Source organism: Stigmatopora nigra, chromosome 12 (assembly GCF_051989575.1).
Source record: "Stigmatopora nigra isolate UIUO_SnigA chromosome 12, RoL_Snig_1.1, whole genome shotgun sequence".
NCBI classification, from domain to species: domain Eukaryota; kingdom Metazoa; phylum Chordata; class Actinopteri; order Syngnathiformes; family Syngnathidae; genus Stigmatopora; species Stigmatopora nigra.
This window is the reverse complement of record NC_135519.1, coordinates 5,681,043-5,701,272: the sequence shown is the minus strand read 5'-3', so window position 1 is coordinate 5,701,272 and position 20,230 is coordinate 5,681,043. Positions and strand designations below refer to the sequence as shown.

The 20,230-nt window shown below is 39.7% G+C and overlaps 1 protein-coding gene across 8 annotated transcripts in view; it reads left to right on the top strand.

The window, feature by feature from the left end:
* LOC144205674 (signal-induced proliferation-associated 1-like protein 2) overlaps positions 1 to 20,230 on the top strand; it is a 58,501-nt gene that overhangs the window by 22,927 nt on the left and 15,344 nt on the right. For all 8 annotated transcript variants that reach the window (XM_077730212.1, XM_077730208.1, XM_077730207.1 and 5 more), the window contains exons 2-11: positions 1,401 to 3,140; positions 5,466 to 5,599; positions 7,499 to 7,687; positions 10,168 to 10,342; positions 10,437 to 10,540; positions 11,313 to 11,470; positions 11,828 to 12,404; positions 14,063 to 14,337; positions 18,909 to 19,163; positions 20,040 to 20,186. In XM_077730212.1, the coding sequence (XP_077586338.1) occupies positions 1,643 to 3,140; positions 5,466 to 5,599; positions 7,499 to 7,687; positions 10,168 to 10,342; positions 10,437 to 10,540; positions 11,313 to 11,470; positions 11,828 to 12,404; positions 14,063 to 14,337; positions 18,909 to 19,163; positions 20,040 to 20,186 (3,512 nt within the window). In that variant the 5' untranslated portion in view covers positions 1,401 to 1,642. The remainder of the gene's footprint in view (positions 1 to 1,400; positions 3,141 to 5,465; positions 5,600 to 7,498; positions 7,688 to 10,167; positions 10,343 to 10,436; positions 10,541 to 11,312; positions 11,471 to 11,827; positions 12,405 to 14,062; positions 14,338 to 18,908; positions 19,164 to 20,039; positions 20,187 to 20,230) is intronic.

Below are 20,230 nucleotides of genomic sequence, written 5' to 3'. Positions count from 1 at the left end.
TGCTACTCAGTTCTCAGTTATCTCCTGCTGTTTGCAATTGCTGTTCCATCTCTATTACATGCTAATGTTAGAATAAATGTTTGTTACTATTCCCTCATTGCAAAATTATCTTCTATTGCAGTATATGAAATTTGGTTCTTCGTCAATGGAAAGAACCAAGTTTCATTTAACAGTATTCCTTAACCAAGTGTTTTGGAATTGTTCACTGGACTAAATATTTACCAAAATTTAACAGACATAGTTCCTATAAATTGCATCCTTATTGAGCTCTGGCATTTTGATTCTTTGGAAAAAATATTTAAAGCAAAGCAAGACAAGTTGTCAAATGGCCAACATTTCCATCTAAAAGTGGGTAATGACGGCAAAACAAAACACTAACTACCTATTTGCCAGCAAGTCAACAAAACAAAACCCCAATTTAAAATTACACATGTACTATAAATGTACTTGTGACTTTTAATTCCTCTATTCATTAATACTTAGACTATAGAGTATACCCTGAAGCACAGTTTCTTGGACGACTGGCTGGCTAATGGGACACTGCTGATGTTCACACAGCTGGGATGGGATCAATTTCTACCCAATATACCTCATTAACAATCGCTGTGCACCCGAGATGGGCTCCAAACCAGAACAGAATAAGCATACATTAATGAGCCGGCAAATACTATTAAAATAGAGAGGTACAATGTAAATGCACACCATTTACAATTTATGCGATCGTTGGATACAGATATCAATATTATTCCCTTTGTTTATTCTCTTGGTGAGCTGGCATGGTTAGGATAAACACTTCCGGAGAGTTTATGTTAGCAGAGGGACGTCAGGAATTTTGTCTCACAATATATTTCTGTTTATAAAATGTGGCATGCCTAATTTAACTCGTATGGTCTTGCTGATTTTCTTTTTAAACTACTGGAGTGCAGGAAGGGTAATCTTGAATATGCAAAGAAATATCCCTGCTGTATAATTTTCAGGTCTGATCCTGGAGGCAGTTTCAGATATTTGTACATGTAAACGTTGAGTTTAACATCTGCCTCCTGTTACTGTAGAACACTTCACCACCATCTGTTAGGCATTGGACAAGCTGATATATACCTCTGTTTAGTCATCAAGACTTAATTTTACCATATTCTCTCATTTCTAGTACTCTAATCAGCTACATTTGGTGACATATACAATACGAATAAGTTGTAAAACCAGTACAAACCTAGATTTTATCCGTAGAAGTTCATTTAACTCCGTAACCAGTATCATAATGAATAAGATTACTTACAGACATTTCACCCTAATGTGCTGAACCCATCATAAATATGATCTACTGTTCCAAATGCTCTGCACAATGAAGTTCCTCCCTATGTGTTAATATTCCCCTCTGTTTTTTTGTCCCTCTGCTCTAGGTTCACCTCTTCCAGCTGTCGTTCTACGTTGGCGGCAAGCTGTGAGCAAAGATTCCACTCGTGGTGCCCTCGGCAGTCCTCAGATGCTTGTCCTTGACACCCAAATGCTGTTTTTCAATTGTTGTGCCAATGGCCTTTTATGAGTTATGACAGCGGCAGCTCAAGGAGGAGTCCCCTTTTCCCCGTGATATCATGAAGACGGGTCCTAGAAGTCGCCTCTTCAAGGAGTTTACTTGCAAGATATGAGTATTCTGAGCCCAGTCACAGATAATAAATCAAACCTTGTGGGAGTCGTGGGAGGCCCAGAAGAATTCCATAGAGGCATGCAGTCAGAGGAGTTGTTTAGTAGAAAACTCAAATCCCTCAATGGTAGTATGGGACCACCGGGCTCCAACATGCAGAGCAAGCATGACGGTCCTGGCAAAACAAATGGCGCTCCAGCCATGCCCAAAATGGGCGTCAGGGCCAGGGTAACAGAATGGCCACCAAGGAAAGATGGATGGGATGGACGGCCATCGCAAAACTATCAGAGTGTCGTACCAATATTTCAGAACGGCCAGCAGGACCATAGTGTGGATTTGATTTCCCAAGAAGAACAAGTCTGTTTGGAAGTGGACTTTTCTGATGCAAAGTATACATTGAATGACCTCCTTAGCCAATCGCCACTGAAAGGTCTTCACCCTATTCGTCAACGCAGCAATAGTGATGTCACAATCAGCGATATTGACTCTGAGGATGTAGTAGACCAGAGAGGAGTCAATCCAAATACTGGGGCCTCTTTACACCGGGAATATGGAAGTACATCCTCCATTGACCGACAAGGTTTAGGTGGAGATGGCTTTTTTACCATGCTTAAGGGCTACAGAGTAGATACAATGGACCACCGCAGTGTAGCACCTCAGGGTTTTCCTGAGTTGTTGCGTTGCGATACCTCCCTCTCCCCCAGTTTACAGACAGCCGCCCAGATCTCCAGGGGAGAGTTTGTCACAATTCCAGGCTACGACTATGTAGACAGCTCTCTCCTCTACAGCAGGGAACGGGAGAAATCATTCATGAGACGCCTCAAATCAGAGTCGTCCGAACCATCTTTGTTCCGGAAATTGCGAACGATTAAGAGCGAGAGTGATGCTTTGAGACTCTCTCTTGAGGATGATCGACGACCCCTCAGTTTTCAAAAATGCTTTGCTCACTACGATGTCCAGAGCGTTCTTTTTAACATCAGCGAAGCGGTTGCAAACAGAGCTAATCTGAGTCAGAGGAAGAACACCACTACTGGGGCTTCTGCTGCTTCTGCTGGAGGATTGCCTGGTGTTGGAACCAGTGCTCTACTGGGACCTGGACCAGATACTGGAGCAATAGCATGTAGCGGGAACTCTGTCTTCTTTGAGTCACCTCTGGGTAGCAGAGAGGATTTGAACCCAAAGGAGAACTTAGATGTCGATGAGGGGGACGGAAAGTGCAATGGTTTGGTGTTGGGCTGCCCGCACTTCCGTAACGAAATTGGCGGTGAGGGCGAGAGAAAGATTTCACTTTCCAGATCTAACAGTGGCAACTACAGTGGATTGTCAGAGAGCTGTTCTTTTGAATCTTCGCTAAGCTCCCACTGCACCAATGCAGGCGTCTCTGTTCTGGAGGTCCCTCGAGAAAACCAGCCCATCCACAGGGAGAAGGTCAAACGCTATATCATTGAGCACATTGACCTTGGTGCTTACTACTACCACAAGTTTTTCTATGGAAAGGGTAAGAAATCTTTCTTGATGTTTTTCTGATATGTTACTATTCAATAGTTTTACCATCGGAGCCTATCTTTACTGTCATTTCTAATTTTTAAGTTTTAGGATTCCACATTTGATTAAAAAAAAGGATAATTGGATAAAAAGAAAAATTATAGTCTAAAACATCTCTCAAAAGGCTGTTGGATAACAGAAACCTACTGTAATACCCTTAGAATCAAGTATATATGAGTCATATACAATTATATGTAAATGTGTGCACGTTTCACAGACTCTGCTCCAATGATAACATTGACTATTTCCTTGAGAATTGAATATTTCCTTGACAAAAAGCTATCGCAGGGAGAGAACAAGTTATCCAGAAAAACAGCTTTAACTCATCATATCAGATATCTGCATGTCCCAGTTATTTGTACAGGACCAGATGATTTTAGGACTAGAACAATAGCTGGCTTGTTTTAGGTAACAAGGGTGTATGTTTCTCTTCCTTGGGGGAGGAGCACCCATGTCATCTCTGGATATTTCTCTTAACCTTGCTATGAAGATTTGATTGGTCATGTGAGAAGAGGTGAGTGAGAGGGTGTGTTGCAGCTGTTCCCCACGGGGGGCCAATGGGGTGTGAGGACCTTTCTTACCAAACTATCAGGTCAACAAAACTACACCAAGGGTCCCTGATCGCCCCATTAAAACACCTGTGAGCGTGGCTCCAAATACCCATGCCAGCCCAACCCATCGCATCATTATACATATCTGTTTTCCCACTGTCTTGGGATTGGCTGCTCTCAGCATATTGGATTTCCTAACCTTAAGCCCCGCAGAAAACAGCTGCTTCACCTTTTAGCACTCACATATGCCCTAATGTCCTCAAAACAGGCTCTGCTTTAAATTAAGCTTAGAGTGTCAGATTTTAACTTCACCAAAGGCCCTCCTGGTGAGGTTAATGAGACTATTACTGTATGTTTGGATGTACCATTGAACTTTCTCGGATAATCACTGACTGTGAAAGGCTTCCTCCCTTCCTCCTGCTCCGCAGAAATGTTTTTTTTTTTTTACAGGGTGTTTAACCTTTCTAGAAGTGTAGACCACTCGATATAGATGAAGTGCCATGTGTAGCTGTCACTTTCGTTTTCTTGTTCATCTCTTTTCGTAAAGATGATGCTTTTTCACACTTTGTATATTTAGCCCTTTGCCCTTTTTATGAGGTGTTTTATTGGAAAGACAAGTCTGTCATCACCTTAGACACAAACACACCCATACGCAAACAAAGATACAGGCCCACACGAGCATGACCGTGAGTCATAGTTTTATAAGATAATGTTATAATAGAAATGATACAAAGAAGAATACGTTAGAAAATGTTAAAGCTTTTTCAAGTAAAGCAAATGATACATAGATACTGGTTGAAAAGGCTGCGTATTGCAAAGGGGCAAGACTACAAACTTGAGGTCTTATTTGACATGACAAGCCAGGCCATCTATTTTGTGACCTTTGGCATATTGTCAACACCAAGTGATGTGACATGTTACGCAAAGGAATCGACAAAAAAAAAAAAAACTTTCTGCTGCAGTCGACACCATTAGTATTTAGTTTCCTCCTGGTGTTCTTACCATTTGAGCTCATGCCTCACAGAGTTTGCTACTCAGTCCACTATCCCTGACAAGCCATGCATTCCTCTCATTGCTAACACTGCCTTACCTCGAGACAGTTTATTTATTATTCATGCTGAAATGAGCTTTGCGCCTATCCAATCTAAAAAAGACTGGAAGATTTGCATTTAAGATGCGTGCTCAAAGCGGCGTGGACAAAAAAATCTTGTCCATCTGCAGGAATCTAATAAATTTGAGCAAAGATTCCTTTCTTTTCTTTGGCTTTACCACATTTATGCATATTTTATGTTGTATCAAAATTGCTTCAATTCTATATACAAATATAATAATATAGCCTCCCCTTTCTAAGAAGCTGTTATCTGATATGAAATCTATTCATATCCTGTATAGAATGCAGTCCACTGATACTGATGAGTTAGTTGCTTAATAGAAATGCTATTTTGTTTGTTTTATTGGTCTTTTATTTTATATTTTTTACATTAAATCCAAGAGCTGAAATTATGAATGAATCAACTTGAATATTTTATTTTGATGACACTTCTCATATTTAACTATGATCAAAGCTTGAATTTTAATGCTAAAAAAGCTTTTATAGAAATTAATACAGTACACGTACTTGCTGAGGTGTTTTTTTTTTCATCAGCAAGCAAAAAATCTCAGACAGATGTCACATGTCAATGCTCAACTGTCTGATTAATTGGTCTTTTTTAAAAATGTGTCTCCAGAGCATCAAAACTATTTTGGTGTGGACGACCATCTGGGACCTGTGGCAGTAAGCATCCGTAGGGAGCGATTGGATGATGGAAAGGAGAAAGATGGCATGCAGTACAACTATCGAGTCACCTTCAGAACCAGTCAGGTGAACTAAGAATCTGTTTGCTCGATTAATATCATAAAACATTCTGTATCTTTGATGGATCCATGGTGGTGACACATATTTCCTCAAAGAATATTGACTTATCTCCTGAACATACTTTTAAGTGCTCTTCCTCACATTACTTTCGGTCCAATATATTCAAGTCGCTAAGGTCACATTCAGGCGGTACAAGGGTGTTTTCAAATAAAAATGCAACCTTCGCTCTCTATAGGTGAATTACAGAGCATGTAACGGCCATGTCTTATCAAAACACAATTGATGACCTCTATAGTACATAACAGAATTGTACATAAATGAAACACTGTTTGCTCAATCTCAAATAAAAGTAAATATGTTATTGAATAATGTAAAATGATAGGAAAAAATATGATTCGGATTCCACTTTGGTTTATCCGTGTTCATTCAAACATATGTAATATTTGTCCATGACATTGGTGACGGGTATAACCTATGACACATTTAGTGCTGAGTGCCTAGAGAATGCCCTGCAAGACATATCTGACTTCGCAAAGAAATGGTCAATTCAACGTGTATACATGTTTGCCTTGTGATCATCTACCTGCATCGTAAAAGTGCCCATATCAAAAATGTCCTTTCAACTCCGAGACGAGAAAGTGCGTCCTTGAATTATGATAATAAGCGGCAGGTCTCTCGAGAGTGAACCTCCACTTGCCTGACCTAGCATATTGGCTGCCTTGCAAAACAGCTTCACTTTGCATGTTTTTACGGCATCCTTTGTAGGTTTTATGTGCAAAGAAATGCTTGACTGGCCATGAAAAGAAGGGAAAGCATGCTCTCCCTACAGCTACATTAAACAACCAACTGCCTCCTTAGATTCTGTGACACTCCCGCAGACGTGGTCTCATTGCCACTGGCCTCGCACACTCTCCCTCAACAAGGCATACATAGAGTACAACATTATTAATCAACAAAATGGAATCCTCCATCTCACGGTCCCTAGTGGTTACAGGAGCCCCCACACTGTTAGATGCTTGGTGGTCTAAGGCAATGAATAATTCAGGTGTAACAGATGTGTCAGGCAAAGAAATGTCACCGATATCCAGCACCATTCTTGGGTTCAGGCGACCTTCCCTCAATAAAGCAATGTATCTGGGTCATGCCAACGCTGCATGTAGCATCCAGTTTAAACTCCCGATCTACTGGAGCGTTTATTTGTTGCATTAAGCTCTGCCACTCTTTCCCTCTGTGTCCCACTCTGACTGTTAAGTAATCTGCATTTCAGCATGCCTCTATGTCCCAGCCCGTGTAGATAGGACTAGATTTAATAGGTGTAAAATGTGTCTGTAATGTTCCTAACAACAACACGTCGTTACTGGTAGCGTTTAACACTATTTGTTTCAACCATTACGGGAACATTAATGGCAGGAGCACTAAAATACCCACTTGTTCCAGTGTTCACTTTGACTATTTTCATTATTTACAATGGGAGATGTTAATGCTACCCATCTGGGCTGTAATTAGCCATTGCCCTGAATTAATGCCCTGGTACGAAATGAAATGGAAGCACCATAACTGGATCTTGAAATAGAAGGCATGAGCCTACTCATTTGGATATTGCTTCAAAATGATTCAAGCCATCACCGGATCAGTGTGTACCAGAGTTGCTGACCTACATGGTGGGGCAACACACAGAGATTTAACCCTAATACAATTCTGGCCATAACTTTAGGATTACCTGTATGAAAAGCTGCATTACCAAAATATTTTGATTTTAACTGTCCTAAAACGGTATTAAAAATATGTGTATCACTAGGTTGAACTTTCAAATGGTAAAAAAATATATCGATAAGTGCATCCAATCTTTTGGTCATTGGGTAACAGTGCCTAGTTTTCACATCTTCACCATATTCATTCTAACAGCTAACCACCCTGCGAGGAGCCATCTTGGAAGATGCAATCCCATCCACAGCAAGACATGGGACAGCCCGTGGATTGCCCCTAAAGGAAGTACTTGAATACGTAATCCCGGAGCTCAACATTCAATGTTTGAGGCTGGCAATCAACTCTCCTAAAGTTTCTGAGCAACTCCTGAAGTTGGATGAACAAGGGGTAAGTGCACTTCTGTTTTATTAATGCAGAGCAGTTGGGTGTTATGGTTTGTTTGAGCCTTACCTGGATTAGAGGAACACTAAAATTTGGATCAGACGCCAGGCTTAAGAACACCGTATGCTTAAATTGAGTGCCTGCCTTGATTATTTATATTCGCCTGACCTGATTTCATAAGTCTTTCTTATAGTGAATAACTTGCTAATATGTCCTTGAAGAGGTATTTTTCTTGAATGGAGGCAGGATGTCACCTGATATTATCTACACGTCAATGGTATTTTTAGTGATTAGAACACGGACATGTATTTGACAGGAAAAAGTGCGCAGGGATAAAGCAGCATGTCACAGGTTTCCTGCCTATTGGAGACATGGCTCTTTATCAGTGTAATTGCATTGGTTAACATAAACCGTTCCTTCCAAATGTCAAGGGACAGCCGCATTAAAATGGGAATGAGAGAGGTTCCCCATGGTATATCAAGATTTTGTTCAAGTGTTTAAAAGAGGAGAGTCGAGTAATCGCTCTAAATTGAGTTAAATATATATTAAAAAGCTAACTTGTTGGCAAAAAAATAGTAACCACTTTTTTATTGAGCATCTGATCAAGATTATTGCTTTATAAATGGCTAAGAATACTATTAATTATCTGGAAATTCAGTACAATTGTCCAGGATATTTTTTGTGTGGTATTTCGTATGAATTTCTTTCAGTGCAAATAGTTATATTTCTAAAAGATTATTATTGTCTGTGTTTGCTGGCTAGAGAGAGAAGGCCTTCACAATATCTACACAATCAGTCGTGCAGGGACAAAATCCCTCTAAGCAAAACATTCGGTTGCTGTAATCGCCAGGATATAAAAAGAGATAAGAGCGCATAAATGTATTTCACATGTGTGGCAGACAGACTGGAATATGCATCAGGCTGTAGACATTTTGGAATATGAGTTGATGCTAACGTAAATTGCATTCTTAAGTGTGCTTTGCATGTATTGCATAAAATATCTGGAGGGCCCACCTGGAAAATGACCACCACCTTTTTTTAAACATCACTCTTGTATGTTATCTAAAACATTGTATTTTAGTCTTTTGGTGTTAGATTATGGTATCTTTGTATCAGAGTAATGCAAACTAATCATTTTCTGATTGCACAAATATTTTTTTGTGCCATTGATTATAGTTGCATAAATGGCAAAGCCTCATACTGAGACTTTAATTGCCATGCCTCCCCCCACTTAAAAAATCACCTATCATCATATATAAATATGATAATTACTAAAAAATGAGTTATTTTCCCTTCATTTAATGCGCACAAGCTCTCCATTAAATGCAAAAAAGTCAGTTTTAGTGCCTTCATAAATACTTTAGTGTTTTTCTACTTTTAGGAGCTGCAGAGGGAGAGGTACATTTGGGGATATTTTGTTTGTTTGATCAGTTGCAACCACTTCAGGAAAAAAACTATTTAAAGATCTATTGCCAGCTCCCCATTGCGCTTCTTATGTCTACTGTTGCGTTTGCACTTTTCAAGCAATAACAAATTCCAACCGCGTCAATGTAATTGCCCTTGCCATCTCAGGCCGGCGTCTTAACAAGAGGGAAAGGTTATACGAACCCAATAAGATGTTTTTTTTTTCCAAAAGGAAAGAACCTCATCTTGCCATTGCCACTGCTTGACATGGTATAATAGCCTTCTGTCAGTTCTTCCACTTTAGCGCACAGCAGATTGCCTGATAGAGGAAGTCACCATGACAACACTGTCAGCGGTATACCAAGAGATGATGACCTGTAAAGGGAGGAGAGAAGCAATTTTACTTTGTTGTTGTTGCTGCTACTTTTCACATCCACACAAACATTCTTCTTCTTAGCTGTATAAACGTATTGACCTTAGGTCAAGAGCAAAAATATGTCCTCAAGTCAGGATATGGGCAACAGGTGCCAAATACGGAGGCAGGTGGTCATTTATTGTTTCCCCTTTGGCCCTTTGTTTTTGTACGCTTCAAAGGGCAGGGAACCATTAAAGATTGATGCTGGTGGAAAAGCCTCACTGTGTAATTTTGACCTGGCCAGTAATAATAATACCCACAGTAAAACAAACAAAAAAAGGCAAATCTTCGGCTTCTGTTTTGACTTTGCCATTCATGCGTGTGTCTTAAATGAAAAAAAATACAATAATAATATTATTGCTAGTAGAAAGAACTTGCAACATTTTGCTGTAATTCACAAATTCACTGTTTGATATTCACATCTGTAGCTGTTTATCACCAATCGAGGGCAATGCAGCGTCATGGCATTATAAAAAGGAGAGTTTGGCTCTTTTTTAGAGGAGGTTATGAAAGCCATTGCATTAGCTTTGACATGGTAGGCACTCCCGGGCTGTTGAGTGCACCATGCAGAGTATACACAAGTGTTTTTTATATGCGGTACTTCACCAACAGGAAAGTATACTTGCTCTCTGAGTGTGTTTCCTTGTGTGTATGTCGTTCATTCCAGCTAAGTTTCCAGCACAAGGTTGGTGTGCTTTATTGTAAAGCGGGCCAGAGCACAGAGGAAGAAATGTACAATAATGAGAGTGCTGGGCCAGCTTTAGAAGAGTTTTTGGACCTGCTGGGACAAAGAGTTCGCCTCAAAGGTTTCACCAAGTATCGAGCGCAGCTTGATAACAAAAGTAAGCCAAATGATAAACACCCCTCAAATTACATACTGTACCTTCAAGTCTTTTGTAACTTGTTTTGTTTGGGTTTTTTTTTTTGCCATTCTAGCCGATTCCACAGGCACACATTCCCTTTACACTACCTACAAGGACTACGAGCTGATGTTTCACGTGTCCACCATGCTCCCCTACACGCCCAACAATAGACAACAGGTCTGTAGACACAGCAATCACAAAACCCTTTTTTTCCTTCTGTTTTTCTTCTATTTTGATGCTTGTCTTTAGACCCTTAACAACTTTCTTCATTCCCGCTGACTCCTGCCAGTCAGCTTCTCCCCTCTCCCCTGGACCATTTCGCCACAATAACGACCAGTCAGTTGAAACTCTCAGCATTTCCATGGCAACAGTACCTCATAGTTGGATTTTAATCAATGTATCCCCAGGGGCTGGACCTGCCTATCTACACTAACAAGTGAAATTAAATTATTGCAGCTACTGCTTGACAACCATTGGGGCCATAAATCTGCAATCATTAAGGTCCACTAGTTTTACAGATTCCTTTCTCAAGATTTGTGCTCCTTAAACACAAGGTGGCCTTCAGACACCTGTGATTTTGGTCATTTATTATATGTTACAAAATCAGTTCACCTAATTTAAACCACTTTGGCAATCTTTCACATGACCGAATTGATTTTGCCACAATCGTATTCTCACATTCACCACTGCAACCTCTATTTCAGCGATCTAATTTCACTTAATCTTGGAAATACAGAGTGAGAAAATAACCCTGTTTAGCTTTGGGGACTGATGTTCTTTACCCTAATGTCCTGGACTTACTGAGTAAATCTTTGTTTTTGAGTAATTACACCACCCATTCTAGTAAGCTTAAAAGTAACTGACGTCTGTTTGGAATCATGAAATATAAAAAAGAGATTGTCATTCTTTTTCCTCGCATAAACTGATTTCCTCTGCTTTTTCTTTTTAGTTGTTACGGAAAAGGCACATCGGCAATGACATTGTCACAATAGTGTTCCAGGAGCCTGGGGCGCTTCCTTTTACTCCAAAGAGCGTCCGCTCTCATTTCCAGCATGTGTTTGTCATCGTCAAAGTACACAATCCCTGCACGGACAATGTCTGCTACAGGTAAAAAATTATGAATAAAAAGTACCTTCCTTAAAAGATATCTTTAAAATTCACAATGCATGTTGTAACATGTCACATCGGTACATGGTGTTTCAACTTAACAAGTCAAAGAAAGTGTGTTTCATGTTTTTGGTGGATTTGCTTAGGTTCTGGATTCTTTTTTGTTTTAATATTTAAACAGTGCGTCCTTTTTCTCTGTTCAATTTGGTTAGTTTGGAAATTAGAACTAGCGTGTGTATTTTTTGAGCAAATTTAAAAGCTCTGCAATCTTTCACCATAGTATGATCCCTCCAGCTTTACACTGTGCTTTTTATAAAAGTAATTCAGTTAAGGCATACCTTTTATTTTGTTTCCCAGTGTGTCCGTGTCCAGGTCAAAGGACGTGCCTCCGTTTGGGCCTCCTATTCCAAAGTCTGTGACCTTTCCAAAGTCTGCAGTTTTTAGGGACTTCCTCCTCGCCAAAGTGATAAATGGAGAAAACGCCGCACATAAATCGGAGAAATTCCGAGCCATGGCGACCAGAACGCGGCAGGAGTACCTAAAGGACCTGGCAGAAAACTTTGTTAGCACTGCTACAATTGACTCTGCTGTCAAATTTAGTTTCATTAACCTCGGGGGCAAGAAGAAGGAGAAAGTGAAACCCAGGAAGGATGCTCACGTCTTCAGCGTTGGAGCCATCACTTGGAGCGTTCGGGCTCGGGACTTTGGCCAGTCGTTAGACGTGGACTGCTTGCTGGGCATATCCAACGAGTTCATTGTGCTTATTGAGGAGGACTCGAAAAATGTGGTCTTCAACTGTTCTTGCCGCGATGTCATTGGTTGGACTTCAGGGATTATGAGTATAAGGATCTTCTATGAGCGTGGGGAATGTATCATGTTGTCTGCCCATGACAACTGTGGAGAAGACATTCGGGAGATGGTGCAAAGATTAGAGGTGAGTCCTTCAAAAATGTTGTCTAAAATAAAAATCTGCATATCACTCCATTGCACAAATTATCTGATGTTCAGGCTTCAAACCATGTGATATTTGGATGGACTTCAAGACTATCTCACAGTAAATTTCCTTTCTTTTAAAATGTCAGGAAAAACGGTGCCAATATTACTATAAACCTAAGTTACCCAGAGCTTAAAAATGAGAATGGAGAATGAAAAAGAAGGATTCATATGTAGCCCAAGGGCAATGATTTTGCATAATGCAAACACTCCAAAAGACTTTTTCATAGAAGCCAACTTATTTCATACATTCATTACACGAAAGAACAGAGCAGGTCATATTAGCATTTGTGATTAACAAAAGGGCATCTCTTACTCATTACCCATGCTAATCTCTCTCACATTTGCAGAGCTCTTTCCCGTGGGATTTATGACAGATCTTTCCCAAAAAAAATGATACAAGTTTCGACTAACTGAGTGTCCATGCTTAAGATCCATGCGTAAAATGACCCTGCCCAATTTAACCCAAATGGGGTCTGTCTTCTTGTCCAGGAAGTTGACACAATTCTGTTTACATTGTAAGAATTTCGAGACAGTCAAGGGAATGACGTAATGTGAAGCAAGTAGATTGGTGGCTATTATAAAGCTGTGTAGCCTGTGTGAGAACACCACTAAAAGCTCAGCAATAACATCCTGCTCTCCAGGGTGTCGTTGAGCTTGGGAGCCCTGTGTTTGGATTTTATTGAACAAGTCATCACAATCCTATGTGTGGCATTTTTCTTAGACTTTTCCTGTGGGTTCAAGGGTTTCAAAAAAATAATATTTGGATTAGGATGATGAAACTATCGATTTTTATCTTTCAGTAAATATTTGGTCCCTATTGGTGCGCTAAATCTCCTCGGGTTTAGACAGTAGGTTACCGGTGTCTAAACTACGACCCGTGGAGCAAGTCTGGCTCGCCTCCCAGTTTTTATTGGCCTGCAGTAAATGATCAAAATGTCATTGAATGTGGCCCACACAGGAAGCTTAAATACAACCGACATCGATTTGAACACTAGACTGTCCCAATGGAGCTTGAGCAACAAAACAGGTGACTCAAATCGTATCAAACTAATTATTTGTGTCACATAGAAGAAAGACATGGTGGATCTGCGGTGGTCCACTATGGCTCGACTCGCCCAGAAGGCTAGGATTTCTGCTAGTGTGAGAATCTGGTCAAGTGTTGACAGGCCAAAGTTTGAGTTAATGTGTCCCTGAAGCCAGCTGCCACTCTGGGGTATATAGTGGCAGTCAAGCACAACTGAACCGGCACTAATCTGGCGAGTGATTAAAGCTCATTGAGTGCCTTGTGATTTCTTCTCCAGCAATTCTAGAGAAAACAGTTTTGGGAAAGCATCCAGTAAAACGGTGGGTGCACTCACTCATGCTGGAGTGAGACCTGTGAATAGCTTGTTCAAATTATGTTGTCAGGCTAAAAATAGGTTGTGTGCTTTCATCTATGACCTCTTTTTTTTTGGTCTGGTTAACTTCCAGAATGACGCACAACTGTAAAGGATTTACTGAGAATTAGTTTAAGGCATTACGTTGTTGGTCATTTGTGATTTGAAATGGAGTCATCTCAATCAGGTCATTTCATTTTTTTAATAATCACTGTTTCAGGTCACCACAAGAGGCTGTGAAACAATAGAGATGACTTTACGGCGTAACGGCCTTGGCCAACTTGGGTTCCATGTCAACTTTGAGGGAATTGTGGCCGACGTGGAACCTTTTGGCTTTGCTTGGAAGGCGGGCTTAAGACAAGGTAGCCGATTGGTGGAGATCTGCAAGGTGGCTGTGGCTACACTCACCCATGAGCAGATGATTGACCTACTGCGTACTTCAGTTGCTGTCAAAGTGGTTATTATCCAACCATATGAAGATGGGACCCCTCGAAGGTAAAAATTAATAATAATATGTTCATCTTTTTTGGATTTTTTTTTGTTGATCAGCATTGTTTTTAAGTTGTTTTAATGCTTGTGGGTTATTTTGACATTTTCTCTAATAGCAAAGCTAATTAATGGCGAAAAAAGCTTACTGGTGCTTGTTTTTTGCCATGATGCTGACAGCTGCTTCCCAATGGAGTATTTTTGTTTGTTGATGAAGCTGCGGCGCACTCACAATCAGCGTTTTTCGTTTATAATAATGGGGAGAACGTTTAGATTAATGGATAAAGTCTTTGCTCTATGGTTCACTTTTGCAGATTGCTTTTATTTCTGTCCTCCCCGTTCTTCTATTCAGCAATTAGTGTGGGAGGGGCTGGCTTTTTGGGAACATTCACCCATGGCGAGACACCATTTCCCCTGAAATTAAAATGAGGAGCATATTTCAAATGATGTGATGAGAATAAATGGACTGTGTGAAATGCCTTTTCTCTGTGAGAGACAGTGAGTGCCATAAAAATCACCTCAATGTCATTTTGAATAACAACCTTTAGTTTGTAAAAGGATTTAACTTATCACTTTTACCCTCGGTTTTACGGCTTTAAGCTACCGAACATTTATTTAAATTTGCCTGTAATCTTCGGTGTCTTTGTCGCTGACTTTTTAGCAAATCTTCTAGCTTTCTTTTCAAGGTTTGTTCTCCTTCTCACTGTGAAGTGTGTCTTTCTTTCTGGATACTCTGGTTTTAATTCCATCTTCTAAAAACATCCATGGTAGATCAAAAGGACTTAAAACTATACATAAATATCAAATGAGTTGTTTCCACAGCCAAGCATAAATAAATAACCTTTAATTCAACTTAAATTAAAATGAGTTGGACCTACTTCTTGTCATTTAGTTAAATTGATCTTAATAAAAGATGTTGTCCCAATTCGAGTATATATTAAGATACACCAATGGAATTGTTACATGGTGAAGAAATAAACATCTGTTTATGCATAATTTAGTTGTTTTTAGAGCTGTTCATTTCAATGTGAGGTATTTTGAACTAATGGAGTGCTGTATCTATAATACAAGACAAAATACATTTATTATTTTTACATGTGTGGATCTGATTCCAGGCATCATTTTCCCCCAGATGGTTGTCTAATATTCTTCCCTAGTGAATCCAACACTGCGGCCATTCTGGCTAAACTGATATTTAATCTCCTTACCAAAATCATCGAACATGAAAGAAAAATGATAGTCAATGTTTTCAGTGCAGGGCATCTGCGCCTTCGCTTTACTTTTGTGATTCAGTTGCCTGCCAAATATAAAAACTACTGCTGTTCCATGAGAACTGGTTTTTGTGAGTATTCTCCCATGTATTGATCAAATCCAGAGGTGAAGGGTCAAGTGAAGAATCCTCTCGTTTTCATTAAGTTTTTAAGGGAAGTAGCAGGTTCCTTCACTTTTTACTGGCAGTAAGTATTTCTGTCAACAATGAAGTGCACTGCTTTTTCCACGATGATCTCATGAGAAAGGAATTCAGCCTGGACTTGAAGCACCCTCTCAGTCCTCTGTGGCCCCAAAGATGAGGGCAAGATTAACAATAGTTTTAGTGTCATGACCTTCTGGTCAGCGTAACCTACTTTGTGCGCTATACTTTTGTTTTTCTTACATAAATGTCATTTGAAAGGACAGCGTTTATTCATGACCTATCCAAGTTGATCTTCCATTATTGTTTTTATGGCTTTATTTTTTCCAAACTCTTGTAAATGCATTGTATACTAAGCCAAAACAGAAATAACTGTTACCTACAATATGATTGTATTTCATTACAAACAAGGATGTGGTTTGAGCCTTGTACAGCAGCGCCAGAGGCTTTTCCATGAATGTATTGAATTTGTTCCAACTCGGGGGGAAAAAAAGAGCTTTGTGGAAATTCTCTCACACTAACGGTTATTTAGAAAATGTAATGGTGCACGATGTGAAGATACATGACCAATTATTTCATTGGGGACGTAAATATACATTGACAGTGAAGCACAAATGAATGAATTCTGCAATGATAGTGTTTCTCTAGTCAAAAATCCATGTTATTCTGTTTAATATTGTGTAAATTCTTGTCATCCCTGGATTTAGTGTTTGTATCTCAAATTAAAGAGAGCTCAATGTGCTTCTGACCCCTTGCTGATAGCAGGCTTTAGTTGTGACATTTCGATAGCTACGTATGACCTTTACTTTGAAGTTTTATCAGATTTGTCAACGTGTATTTTCATCTGGACACAGGCTGCATTTTTCACTTACCCTGATGACATACTGTGAAGAGCAAATGCTGCTAAACAAAAACATTCACATCCCCCATCACAAATTGCTCTGCTTAATCCCCTTCACTTTCTTCAGAGGAGTTTCTTTCCTTTAGATGATTTGGCCAAGAAACTTTGGAGTTTTCTTTTTTTTCTTCCTTAAACCTATTCACTGTTTAGCACACCTCCTTAATGAACCGCAGTACAATGGAAGCTCTACAAAGGGCTGCTCGAGGTCATACCCTCTCTGGCTCTTTGCTGTGACACGGAGTGTGGGAATGGATTAGCATGTCTTTCAATCCCTGGCCATGTCATTGAATTGACGGCTCTCTGACTGAGGTCCAAGGTCCTGTTGTCACACTCATCTAGTCAATTTTGTTAAGCGCCAAATGCCAAGTAAGCATGAATGTTGTTGGAAAACAGTCTTAAAATGGTTGAAATTGTTTCAAATTTCCAACATGTAGGCCATCCTGATCAACAATTTTCTGTAATTGACAGAAACCAGACTGTCATTTCACACCATCTTCTTTCTTAGTTGGTTGAATGACTTTACCAGCTTGTTAATCCACCACAATGCAAAAACACGGGTTTAGTGCTGCTTTCCTGCTGTTGATTTGTAGTTCTCTCTATACATTTCAAAGCAAAGAATCCTAGTCTGGTATAAGGACTTCTTTCTATTCCAAAAGTCAGTCTGTCAGCCACTAAACTGTAACATTTGATATTACCTTGTCACTTCTTCATTAATCTTGCATCAAAAAAAAAGCGGAGCCAGAAACAAAATATGAGACATTTCTTGTTGACAAGCTGTTAATCCCGTTTAGCTTTCGAGGGAGTAATTGTATGTGGCAACCTGACATTATCACATACACACAGTTCATCAAGGTAATGAGTGGGTTTGCAGTCCCATAGAAAAGTGTAACATTTTTGAGGATTTAACACCAACGCTATCCTCAGTTCTACCCAATCACCACAATAAAAAGAAGAGTTAATTACAGATTCGGTGTACAAGAAAACTGACACCATTGTTCAGTCCAGTTTACACAGATTACTTGTCCTCTTCACAATCAGTCAGTGCAACCTCCTCAAGCCTCGCTGTTTGTACGTAACCACAGTAATATACACGCAGATTTCCTCTCTCAGTGGATTCTGGGAAATGGACTTTGGATGAGCAGGCACGTGTAATCATGAGTCAAGCTTGAGATGCTTGTGCAGAGCTTGCACAACATCCAGCATGTTTAACCCTGACCCATTGCCCGATAATCCTTTTACTCCCAAACATGAGCATCAAGCCTCGGCTTTGAGATTAATGTTGCATGAAACAGCATCCGAGGTTTGTCTTCTTCTAGGATTCCCACTGTCCTCAACAACAATGTTATCGCGATAGTCACGAAAAAGACGCCTTAGTGTGTCAGCTAACCCAGTTTTATCGTAAATGGAGACGTGTTGATGTACAATATACATGATGTGGAAGCAGATGTGTGATGGAGAGGGGTAATTTGGGGGTTTTATGAAGGAAATCAGCCTTTTGTTGGCTGGCATTTGTACTAACAACTCTATCATCATTGTTATGCATTATTATAAAACATGGTGCGATAAAAAGCTCTATTATTGCAAGTGCATATGTAACTAATTCATTGAAGCAAAGTTGCAGTAGTTTAAAAAGGGGAATGGCAAAATGTAAATGTGATTTTATTGTGCAATTAATTATCTAAATGGAAATAGCAGTGCACAGCAAATGATCATTATGCAACCATTTCTCTCGGATTAAATGAGCAGTAATTTGAATGTTAAAATGTTTTTGCTATCTCATATTATCACTGAATCAAGTCTTAATGTCAAACACCAACTCCACCAAACCTTTTGGCATAATGTTTATATTCCATTTTACTGCTTTTTCAACTCTGTTTTACAATCTAGCATTTTAACATAAAAAAGCAGACCCATAACTATAAAGTTTAAATTGGCTACGACAAGCACGTTACTCAACATTGGGTAGCATGCATCTTATTATATTTGATTTTCCATTTTAAATGAAATAAACTGTGGAAATGTTGGAGTATGAACTGGCAATATTTTTTACTTTAAAGAATTTTAAGTTTAATTATATGGTGTGCATTTTATTATCATTATTGTTGTTTTTATTTCTTTATAAAATTTTAAAGGGAAGAACGTTGAATTTCCTTGAACTGTTACAATGAAAATAAAGACTGTTCTACTCTGTCGTAATCTTTTCAATTTGATAGGACAGACTTGTGACTTACCTTTTTAAGTGTCTTTAACATTTCCACATTTCCTCAGGGGCTGCTCTGAGCTATATCGCATTCCAATGGTGGAGTACAAAGTTGACAGCGAGGGTACTCCCTGCGAGTACAAAACCCCCTTCAGAAGGAACACCACTTGGCATCGGGTGCCCACGGCTGCTGGAGCTCCTTTGTCCAGAGGATCACCCACTCAGGGCCCTGATCGCCTCCAGTGCCAGCAGATCTTGCAGCAGCATCAGGCCGCCATCCCACGAAGCACATCCTTTGATAGGAAGTTACAAGAGGGAAACAGGTATTCCAGCAGCCCCTGTAATTATACATTTGTCATTTTATTCAATTGAATCTGTTACTTTTAACTCATTTCTGGTTGCATAGTAATTAAAACTACCCGTATCCTTTATAAAAAGGTAATACTGGTAAAGAAACTTTACAGTAAAGTACAAGCCATTTGATTTTGCATCACTATTATTTACTTGATCTCGTTAATCTTTTTTTTAATTTTAGCTCACTGTCTAAAACTCCCAACAGCCTCTTTAGGACATCTCCATTCAGCCATGTAAAGCAATGATTTGTTCATCCTAATGAAAGGCGCACAGTCATGATAACCTTTCCTCTGTGTCAAAATGACCCCATGTGGTTTTGCCTGTTCTAACTATACTGGGATAACAGCCTCCTCCTCTGCCTAATCACAGTGTCTGTCAGTGGGAGCACTCCATTTTCCATTCTTTCTTTCACTCAGCGTATGACTCCCACTCCACGCTCTCTGCGCCCCACTGAACTGGAGGTGATGTGGACACTGACACGGCACAGCTCCTCTCAGCCAATTACTGGAGTTACAAAGAGAGAGTTGCCCTCCAGGCTAACAAGTGATGCAGTCCAGTAAGGGGAGCAAATATAAGGGACACCAGAACTTATTGCATGAGAGTGGTGAATCTATACAGAAGTGCACCATTTATAAAAAGAAAGAATGCAATTGGGTGGAATTTAGCCGATTTTAACCCTATTTTCGAAAAAAAGGACAACTTTTGATCAGACTGTACATTAATAATATAGCTCTAACCCCGTTTGCTTTCTCCAGGTACTTTTGCTTTGTCCCACATTCCAAAAACAGCTTGGAAATTAATATTAAATCCTTATGGTTACTCAGATTTTCTCTTTTTGTTTGCAGGATGATGCAAGACATGGAGAATCCCCAAGTTACTTCCTGTAACAAGGGAGACCACCATTACCGTAGCTCACCCAGTAACCAATCCTCATCTAGTGACCCAGGGCCTTGCGGAAGCAGCTCTTGGTCCCAGCAACCTGGATATGATGGGTAAATTCTGCTTTTCCTAGCCCATATTTCAATACTAGAATTAG